The sequence below is a fragment of the Wasmannia auropunctata genome, unplaced genomic scaffold (genome assembly GCF_000956235.1).
Source record: "Wasmannia auropunctata unplaced genomic scaffold, wasmannia.A_1.0 LD336060.1, whole genome shotgun sequence".
Classification (NCBI taxonomy): domain Eukaryota; kingdom Metazoa; phylum Arthropoda; class Insecta; order Hymenoptera; family Formicidae; genus Wasmannia; species Wasmannia auropunctata.
The window spans coordinates 1123703-1134242 of NW_012026830.1; the positions used below are offsets into that span (position 1 = coordinate 1123703).

General features: G+C 34.7%; 3 protein-coding genes across 4 annotated transcripts in view; 1 reads left to right on the top strand and 2 right to left on the bottom strand.

Moving 5' to 3' along the window:
- The window catches only part of LOC105450530 (phospholipase B1, membrane-associated), a 30079-nt gene extending 25324 nt beyond the window's left edge, over positions 1 to 4755 (bottom strand). The window contains exons 1-2 of the mRNA XM_011690425.1: positions 4719 to 4755; positions 3927 to 4012 (exon numbers count right to left, since the gene is read on the bottom strand). The gene's annotated coding sequence lies outside the window, so the exon portion shown is untranslated. The remainder of the gene's footprint in view (positions 1 to 3926; positions 4013 to 4718) is intronic.
- A 2771-nt stretch (positions 4756 to 7526) lies between these two features.
- The window catches only part of LOC105450533 (S-adenosylmethionine synthase), a 12698-nt gene continuing 9684 nt past the window's right edge, over positions 7527 to 10540 (top strand). For both annotated transcript variants that reach the window (XM_011690432.1, XM_011690431.1), the window contains exons 1-2: positions 7527 to 7775; positions 9294 to 10073. In XM_011690432.1, the coding sequence (XP_011688734.1) occupies positions 9959 to 10073 (115 nt within the window). In that variant the 5' untranslated portion in view covers positions 7527 to 7775; positions 9294 to 9958. The remainder of the gene's footprint in view (positions 7776 to 9293; positions 10074 to 10540) is intronic.
- Positions 10115 to 10540, bottom strand: part of LOC105450532 (zinc finger and SCAN domain-containing protein 12-like) — a 14950-nt gene continuing 14524 nt past the window's right edge. Inside the window, exon 6 of the transcript XR_974467.1 lies at positions 10115 to 10186. The gene's annotated coding sequence lies outside the window, so the exon portion shown is untranslated. The remainder of the gene's footprint in view (positions 10187 to 10540) is intronic.

Genomic DNA, 10540 nt, shown 5'->3' on the forward strand with positions numbered 1-10540 from the left:
TGGCGCTAATTTTTGATAGCGAAACATTTGTACGGAAGACGCGTATACTTGGCGTTTTTTTTACCTCTTTTTTTAAAAAGGTAATTTTGTATTTATAATACATATACGGCGTAGCGTCTCCGTGTTATTCGGAGCCTCGATATCGAATTCATAATTCGTATAATAGGGTCCGCTTTAAATATGAAGTCGCGTCGAAAGTGAACCGCGTATTATTCCGCGTTTCTAGTATATATATATATATATATAGGGGAGCAAATCATGGACGCGAATATCCGAACTGACCTGATTTTAGCAGTGTAGAGTCGCGGAGATCAAACGATTGCAGGTGCAATTTTGTTAGCGATTTTTTCTTAGAAAACTTCTTTTGACGTTTATCTTTGTCGGGGTCGCCTTTATCTCAGTTATATACATCGAATCGCGATCGTGACTTTACTCACTTTACAAAGGAACGATCGTAATCAATAACTACCGGATACGCCGAGCCTCTTCATGTTATATCTTTGAAATTCTATTCCGAAGATAACGAATCAACGCGCTATCAGCATGCGTTAGTATACCTAATGTAATGGTTAGGCCGAACTCTCTTATGGTTTTAAAATTAACAGTCGCCTCAGATCATTAGACTAAACTTCGTATCAAATTAAACATTGCGTCCTTGGTGAAAAATTTATCGTAAAGAACTTCGTATTGATTTCGGCTAAAAATCGTAACAATATTGAAATATTTTTATTATAAACAGAGAATTTCCTCTGAAATTTAAATTTAATTTTGTGAAAATATTCTCGATCGCGGGAATTAAATTTTGTAAAATAAATTTCATAACTCTTCGTAATTTTAATAATATTTTATAATACTCTAGTTCTCGTTAAAATATTAGTAGGATAAATTTGAATAGATTTCTCGTGAACTACGCAGTTTTATTCTAAAAGCAGTAATCTACGCTTAAATATAATGAAAGCAGATGATGTATCGGAGCATTGAGGTAACAAATTTACAATTCTCTTTATACTTTCAAAATCTCTCTAAAGAAGTTAATCACAATGACAAAAGCGTATATTGTCCGATGTTCTGTGGTTTGAACGAAAATAGGAGGTGTATAATAAGATCCATTCTTCACGCGTTGCAATCCTATACATTATCCTCATATCGTTCCATTCTATTCAGATGTAAAAGAAAAAAAATTATGAATTATGCAGAAATATATGAAATATATGAATGAAAATTATATAAAAGCCACGTGTCAATTGTTATATAATGCCTATACTCGCCTTCGGTCGAATTATGCAGTCAAACGAAATGTGACTCATTGCACACGTACCACATAGACATTATACGAGAGAACATGCATCATCGCGTATCGCGTTACGCTCATATGACAGATAATGATAATGTAACTTGGTTTATAACGTTGTAAGATTTGCTGCAGATATAATGCAATTGTTGCAAGGCTATATCGATTATTTACTACATTTACGACAGTATAGAACCACACGCGTGACCAAAGCAGATATCGATATTGTGACCAATATCGTAATAAGTCATGGAAGTGATGATCCCCGATGATTTTTCGTTATCGAGGCGACGAAATCCGACCGCCTTGGGATCGAGTTCAACTCGGGATCAACGAAATCTTCCGTCAAAAACGTTAGATTCGCGGAATCGCGCGCGCTATCGGTCATGTGATTATTAAATCTCTAAAACCGGTCAACGCGGGATAACGATAAGACAAGGTGCCCTTTTTTTTTAGCTCGTATCACCCTTCTTTAGCTTGTCAAATAATTTATAAAATTAGATGCGAGCTGTCGCGTGCGTATCTATTCCGCGATATATTCCTTTCTTGTTTCCCTTTCCCGTGCGCTTTTCCTGTTTTAAATCGTGAGGATTTGCGAAATCCTAAGTTACAAAAACGATTCGTCATTCGAATTCACAGGCAACTGTGAGAATCGATATAAAATATATGCACATTCACGGCCAAAGTCGTACATCATTTAATAAGTATGAACATCAGTGGTAGTCAGTGTAATTTATTTCTGGAAATAAAACGTCATATATGAAACGCCATTAAAAGAAGACATATCGATCTGTACGAGCAACTCTTGTCAAAATTGAATTAAAAATTCATCTTTCGCAGCTGCATATAAATAATAATAATAAACATAAATATATAATTATTTAGATTTATTATATTGTATTAATTTCATTTGTTTTGGCTGTTAGTTAAGGTTTCGCGAAGATTCTCAAACTCAGCTATTTGTTGCTTGGTTTCGTACGTCATACGCGCGAATCGTGATCTACGATTATTCAGAGACTTGTTTTCTGGATTATCATCTCTTTATGACAAGCATCCCTATTGGGATGCGCGGAATAAGATTTTTTTTTTCAGTAAAATTTGGTAAAGACACCTAATAACTTAACATATCACGAGTACCAGAACAATTAATTTTGTTCTTTACTTTCTACCCGTTTCTCTCAGCGATGGTGGAAGTACGCAGGTTCGCGCCACGAAGCGTATTAGCAATTCACTGTAGCAATCAATTCCTGACGTGCAAGGCGGAAATATATATATATATATATATATATTTCCCGTGAAGTCTAAGATTCGACCGTTTCATATATTTCTCATATTATATTTATATATTTATTTAAATATAATATTATATTTATATATTTATATAAATATAATATGAGAAATGTATGAAACGGTCGAATCTTAAACTTCACGGATTGAACATCTTTCTCTGTTGCTGTATCTTAATACGAGATACGCTCATTTTTATATCGTGATGTATAAATGTGAACAATCTAAAGGCAAATCGCCGTTTGTTATTTCCGTAAGAGAGAAACGCCATCTGAAACCTCCGGGATATAAACATGTGTGTGTGTACATTGATCACATGTAACAACGATACGAGCACAAAGGATCGCTTTATCAGTTGTTCGACTTTGAAGTATCTACGCGTAATAAGCGTGATAAAAAGATCACGTTAATTAGGCATTCACAAACGCTGCGCGTGCCGGTTCGACGAACCCGCGAGCGATATTGATCTAATTTGCGATCAAGAGACGCAATCTCTGCGACGCTTAAGCAACTAAAAATTACAAACAAATAAAAAGCTATTTACTTTCGACAAGCAAATGGAAAGAATTCTACTTGAATCCGGAAGTAAATAAGATAAATGGATAATTCTGTTTATGTAATAAATGCAGAAATTTAATTCCATTATCTGTATTGACTTTTCATTATTTATACTGACATAAATAGATCAAATTCTTTTTATTTCTTGACAATGAAATTTTTCACTTGGTTCTTTGAGCAATTATATATCGAACGTATAATAAAAATGTCTTTCTGCGACAGTAATTTCAGCATAAAAAATAAAAGCACATTTATTATTTTACAAGAATTTATAGCTTATAGCATTCAATAGTCAAACAAAAGACACACACACACATATAGAGTTTTACATAGTGAATAAATCGCGTGAGATAAAAAGTTTGGATTATGCCATATGATTAAGAATCGAGGCAGGTTTCGGGAGTAAATGTATTTCTTTCTTCAAATTAAAGTTTTTTAATGTGTATTTTATCTTTTAATTAATTGAAAAAAATAATTTTATTTTTCATTTAAAATTCGATCCATAAAGTTTGATGCACGAAAGAATCTTTAATTTTCAATCGCACATAATTCGAAAATTATTACTGTTTTGATGCTTTCATGAAAGGAACATCCGATGGCTTTCAGATACGTATGCTATATGGTGTAGAGTAACGAATGCAAAGTAGTATAGATAATGGAATCATCAAAACACGTATATGTGTCAAGTATCTTACAATAGAATTTACGTGTTCTTATTCTAATGGATCACGAGTTGCACAGTGAAGTGCGATATTCGATGAGAAACAGGAAGCTCGCTCATTAAACTTACCATTAATCTTGCATGTTGTTAGAAAAGTAATCCGGACAAACAACTTTGGATTATGTATTGCAACAAAGCCTGCATTATCGTCGATGCTATTAAATTCATCGAAATATTCACGGATCATTGAAAACAGTTTATATTTTAATTGCAAACAAATTTCTTATCAGTAAAATCTACAGAATCAGCGTAATTTTACAAAAATGTGAAAAAATTAATGTCAAATGTGCTCGTCTGCTAGAAATTATTGTCGACGAAAAAGTATTTAATTTTGCCCACGTGAAAAATTTCATCAATTATCAGAAGATATATAAATAGTAGTAAGATGACTTAAACCGCGTAACTGAATATCACGAATAAGTATTAAGAGCGCTTTCTACGATCAAGACTGAATCTTGATTCTTGATGCCTAACACTATTTCTATATGAATTCTAAATTCATTATTCAGTGTTTTAAATTACGCGCCGAATTGATAACGAACGCAATCATAAGCTGAAACTGGAATAATGAAATCACAATTCATTAAATTGATCTTTAATGTTTAACAATTCAGTGCAAACAAGCATTTTAAAACACTGCGAAGAAATTTATTGCAAAAAATATCACTAAAAATTTATTTAAATTTATTTTTATTTATCAGAAAATTAAAAAAAAAATTTTATTTTGAGAGATTTTGAGCCTTTCAAATGTCCATAATTTTGAATTAAGGAATTAATGAACTCAAGATTTGTCTGTGACATCCAGTGCACGTGTACAATTGTATATGATAACTTTCGAATTAGTCAGCACTTAGTAGTCACTCAGTTATCTGTTGCTACTGATGCAGATCGTTTTCTTAGTTTTAAATATTAAACTGCTGATGCCAAGGTTGCTGAAAAAGTTCTTCTTTTAACGTACCAAGAATATATCACGTTCGTATAATTATAATTTGTATCTTGCTACAATATATATAATGATATTAATAGAGATATCATCTTTTAAGATTTTACAAATGACTATATAAACATACTAAAGAAATATTACGAAGAGAATTTCTAACATATTTTTTAATGTTTTGTGCCCGAGAAATTTTTCTCTGAATTTTTCTTTCATATTTATATTTTTATTTTATACTTCAAGATTTAAGAAAGCTTCTTATTTCGAAATAGTAGGGAACGACAGAATCTAATTAAGTATCTTTCCTCTTCGCGAAATAGCTCCCTTTCAAGTTGGAAGCTAAACTCGAAATGCAGGAGACACACTTTTTAGCACTAACGCGTATTCACGAAAAATATTATCACTGGTACACCGACTTGCTTTCACTGTAGCCGTTAGCTCTTCAACTTCAAGGAATAACATGTTTCATTCAGATTAAAAAAAGAAGTTATCTGAAAGCGAAAATGTGCAAAAATAGCCTCATGTGACACCATGATACCAACTAACTAAATCGCTATTGACGAATTAGGCTCTGGTCGTCAGCTTACGTTAATTGCGATAGAAAAAAACCGCGGATGTCGTCACACTGATATTACGCCCCACCTCCTTCGGAGATTGTTTTGCATTAAAATAATCTTCGTCGAATACAAAAAGGCGTATCGAGTGCAATAGTATTACAACACCGTGTGTGCAATGTTGTTACAAAATCACTCGCTTATTATTAACCTTGGTATTATTTTTATGAGATTAACGACAAAGACGAGTTGTTTGCAAAGCAGAGTCGATAAACAGGGAACATATATATATATTTTTTCACAATATTTGACGCCATCGGCAAAAGATAGTGCATAGGACCCTCATTTGCTTTCCGTTAAATCTCTGCTGCTACTCAAAAATTATCGCGAGTGTCGAATTTATCGCCAGTATGGCTCAATAACTTCTGCTCGTGTGTGTGATGCAAATGAAATAAATGTCTCCTTTTTACCGGCCGTCCAAGCCTTTTTTCAGCACAAAGCAGTGTATGTAAGTTACATTATGCAATTATTAAATAAGTCATCAAACGTATTTTCAAATCAATTCACTCATACACAGCTGCTTTAAACGATTAAAAAGAATTGTGATATTACGATGGAGTCATTTAAAATAGTTGACTTTGAATTTATAAAATTTATTTCTGTTAAAACACATATATTAACTTGATATTTCTAAAAATATATCATTTTGCTACATACAGCTTGTGATGTCGACTTTGAATTTCTAAAGTTTATCGTTCTGTCTGTGCGTATGTTAATTTCATATAATAATTTGGAAAAATGGCAATTGTTCAAGCATCTAAATAAATAAATAATAAATAAATATATGTATAACTAAATCAAACAATTTGATAATTCGCTTGATAATTTTAGCGATAGTAATTAACTACAATATATATATTAATTATTATGCTAATTTATTAACTTCTGAATTTTGTAGATGCACTTTTATAATAATATAAAATAATATTATAACTTAGAAATATCATAAGAGTATAAAATATACTTATGTAATTGGCACAATAGAGAAGAAATTGCGACAATCTCTAAAATTTCTTTAAAAAAAGGTTGTAAATAAATTTACATTGAATACTAATTAGATGTATTTATAGTTAATAGTGAATGCCGCTTAAATTAAATGATAAAACTAACGAGATCATTTCTATTTATATCGAGTATCAGAGATACTAGATGATAGTCATTATCGCGCTTAAACTTAAGTGCCAGTCAGTCACGCAATCGTTTCACGTTCATTAACATGATTCGCAACTCGTCACTTTCGAGTAATCTGTGACGTATGAAATGATCGACAACTTTAACGTCATTAACGCTTCGCGTATGGAATGATAGACAACTTACAACATTTTATCCATGTATTGCATATTACATTTTTTTTCACGAGTCGAACTGTTGAGAGTAAAAAATGCATACGATTTACAATAAGCAAAATTATCAACAAAAAATATATAAATATATTATTTTATTATAAAGAAATAATTGCAAATTCGAACATCTCACTCGTTCGCACATTTTTGAAGTTTTCACTTTTGCAAATTTGTGCTCTTCCGCAAGTACAGAATTTTTATTATATATAATTTTATTATATATAATTTTTTCCACAAATTCTTGGTGTCTTTCAAGATCGCTTGATTGAAAACTGCTTTATTCTACAAATTCTTTACCAAAAATGATCTAGTATACCTTGAATGATCACGAATAATTTTAGATAAACAAATAGTAAATTCAATAATAAATTCCGCTTCTATTTCGACCAACTTCTATATCCAGCTCTACATATCGTAACAACAAGAAAATTTAAACTCTGTACTTAACTCTTAACGATAATGTCAGTATTATATTGTTTTGCGCAGCTTTTTTACCATATATAAGTATTACACAATACTTGCGTAACAACAATCGATACTGCCGTTAAGATCAGATCAATTTAGACAAGCCCAGATTTCAAATTACATATTTCCATCACTTCGAGAAAACGAATGAGACTATAAACACTTGTGCAATTTTGTTGTAAAATTGGCGTGTCATTCGAGAATCCTAAATACACAGCTGCGTACGCCGATCCCACTCCGCCCCAAGAGAGCCTCCTCCGATCGCCGAGCGATATATAAAAGTCTAGCCAGTTTGCACACTCTCGCATAGTGCAATTCCGTCGAGTGACGATAACGTCTCTTCTTCAATCTTGTGCTCGAGTTTCGCAACCGCGGCAGTCCCGTCTTGTGCCGTGCGCGAATTAGATTTCCGGCTGTGTGTCGAAGAAAAAACGCGGCGACGCGGCGCGGCGCTCCGACAGAGGACACGGTATTTGGCGCTTTTTCAGCTGGGATTCTCATTCTCAGAGATAACGCGACTTAGAATCACGTGTTGATAAGCACTTGACCGGTGTTATCGGTAAGCATTTATCCTCCAAGCACATTAGCTTCTATTTGTATATTCCTGCGATAATATCGCGCGCCCATAAAGGAAATAAAATTTCCGGAATTCGAAAAATTCTATATATTATTAAGCGCGAGAGCTGGAGATACGATTTCTTTTTCTGTAATTCTCACAGATCATCCCGCACATGATGCAACATTAAAAGCTCCGAGCGTAAAGAATGATGGAGCAAATCCTATATATATACGTGATTATATTCATCGTAGAGATCATAGTGTCATGTTGATAAACCAGCAGAAACGTTAATTCAAAATAAATCCTAAACTTATCGTAATGTCATCACCTTCGGGCTATTATATTAGACATCTAATATTCTCTTTACAAACTTCTAACACTTGAGAGTTGAGATGATTATTTAAAAGTGAAATCGATTTTATTTAATTGAAAAGAGTTGCGATATATATATACATATATATATATTTTACATTATACATGTATAATGCTAATAAAATTCTTCGATGTAGCAATTATTAAAAAGTAATTAATTTAATTATATTATAATTAGAAATAAATTTGATACTCGTATAATGTCTTCGAGAAATCGATGCATGCGAGATTAATAAAAACAAATAATTATTTAAAAATGCTTATCTTAGAATACTTAGGGTAGATTTTTCAGTACAAATAACTGAAGTGATTAATAATATTTGTATAGAAAAAAGCATTTATCAATGCATTAATTCTCTTTATGTTTGAGAATTTAGCAACAACTGCGAGATAATAATAATACATTTTTCACGAAATTTCAATCAAGAAAATACAAATTAGATATTTTTATGTATATAATATAATTGTATTCATTAAATTTATTTCACGTATACGAATATTAATATTTAAAGTACTTGCCAGCAGATTTATATGATGAAATATTCATACTTGTAAAATTATATTATATAATGTCATTTATTATATAATTAAATATTCAAACTTATAAAAATACTTGTCAATAAACAAAAAATTTGATGTACAGAAGATTTAAAATGACATTGTTGTAACATTAGAATGACATTATGTATAAATTCACTGTAAATTAATAAACTTAAATACATTTATTATAATTTTATATCTTTGTATAAGTATCAAATATTAATATGAGTGAATATTTATACTAATTGTTAGTTCATATTTTGATAATATGTATATATATATATATATATACACACATATTATATACATATAAATTATTATATATAGGTATATATATAAAACAAATTATACACATAACAAATGTGCACATAAAATTGTGCTGAAGTCGCAGCATCAGACATCCATTCCTAGTTAAAACTCATTAAAAAATTGTATCTCTTTAAAAAATAAACTTTAAATAAACATTTAACGTTTTTTTAAAAATTGTTTCTCTCCCGAGAGAAACAGTTTTCAACACGATTATCCAGTTTTACGATTGAATAAATCCCCGAGCGTTCGAAGCGTTTCTCAGACTCTGCCTCTTAACGCGCGTTTTGTCTTTCGCAGGAGCACGTGGAGTTGAACGAGAGCGACCGAAGCGGACGGCAACCGGCGAGAGGCGAGACACGCGCCGCCGTGACTCCGAATCGAATTCCGCGCCGAGCGTCCGGACGCGTCACGTGACCGCGTGTCGGCCGAGCGCGCGGGCAGGCGGGCCGAGGTTATAAATAGAGGACGGCACGGCACGGGTGTCTCTTTCACTTCCCGCTACGCGCCGCGGCGCGTCGTCTCACCCATTCGTCCCGATCATTACGCGGTGTGCCGTGTGCCTGTGTGGAGCTCGGTGCTCTCTCACGATCCGTTTTGCTCTCCCTCTCGCGCACGCCGTCGCTCACCCGCGTCTCTACCCTCGAGACGAAACACTGCAAGGTAACAAATTCCACAAGCACAAGAGAGCACCACGGGGACCTCGCCCGATCAGCCACTACACCGACCGCGCGGACGATAAACCCGGAGGAAGAGGAGGAGAGCGCGCGTGAACGACGACGACGACGACGTTGTGAGAGGGCACGTGGGAGAGGAGTTCGCTCGCGGTGCAGACGGCCATTTACGGAGTACGAGGCTCAACGGTGCAACGACACCACCACCCGGAACGGAGTTCTGAGTGACGAATACCAGCTACGAGAGGCGACACGGCGACAACGGCGGCGACGACCCCGAAACGCAGGAAGATGCCGGAGACCGCGCACCATATGAACGGCTACGCGAACGGCCACGCGCCGCCCGAGCTGCAGCAGGACACCTCGTTCCTCTTCACCTCGGAATCGGTCGGCGAGGGGCACCCAGGTGAGCAATCCGGGGGGGCGACCAACCCCCTTCGCCGGACCCTGCATCGGGTGACCCTGCATTATCGGTCGGAAAACCTTTGATTCTCTCTCTCTCTCTCTCTCTCTCTCTCTCTCCCCTTCTCTGTCTATCTCTTTTTCTCCCTCTCGCTCTACGTCGCCCTGTACCTTGTGACTTTCCCACCACCACTACCACCACTACTACTAGCAGCAGCAGCACTAAAGCCCGGTCTACAATTACGTAAGCGTAGTTGTAAGTGATGTAGTTGTAAGAACTGACCAATTACAGTCGAATATTCTTCGTATATTCAATTGTGATTGGTAAATTCTTACAACTACAACTACTTGCAACTATGCTTACGCAATTGTAGACCAGACTTAACACCATCATCCCGCGTACGCCGCCATGAAGAGGATCGCCTCCCGGGGGGAGCGTGCCGCGCTTTTTCCTACCCCTTTATTTTATTC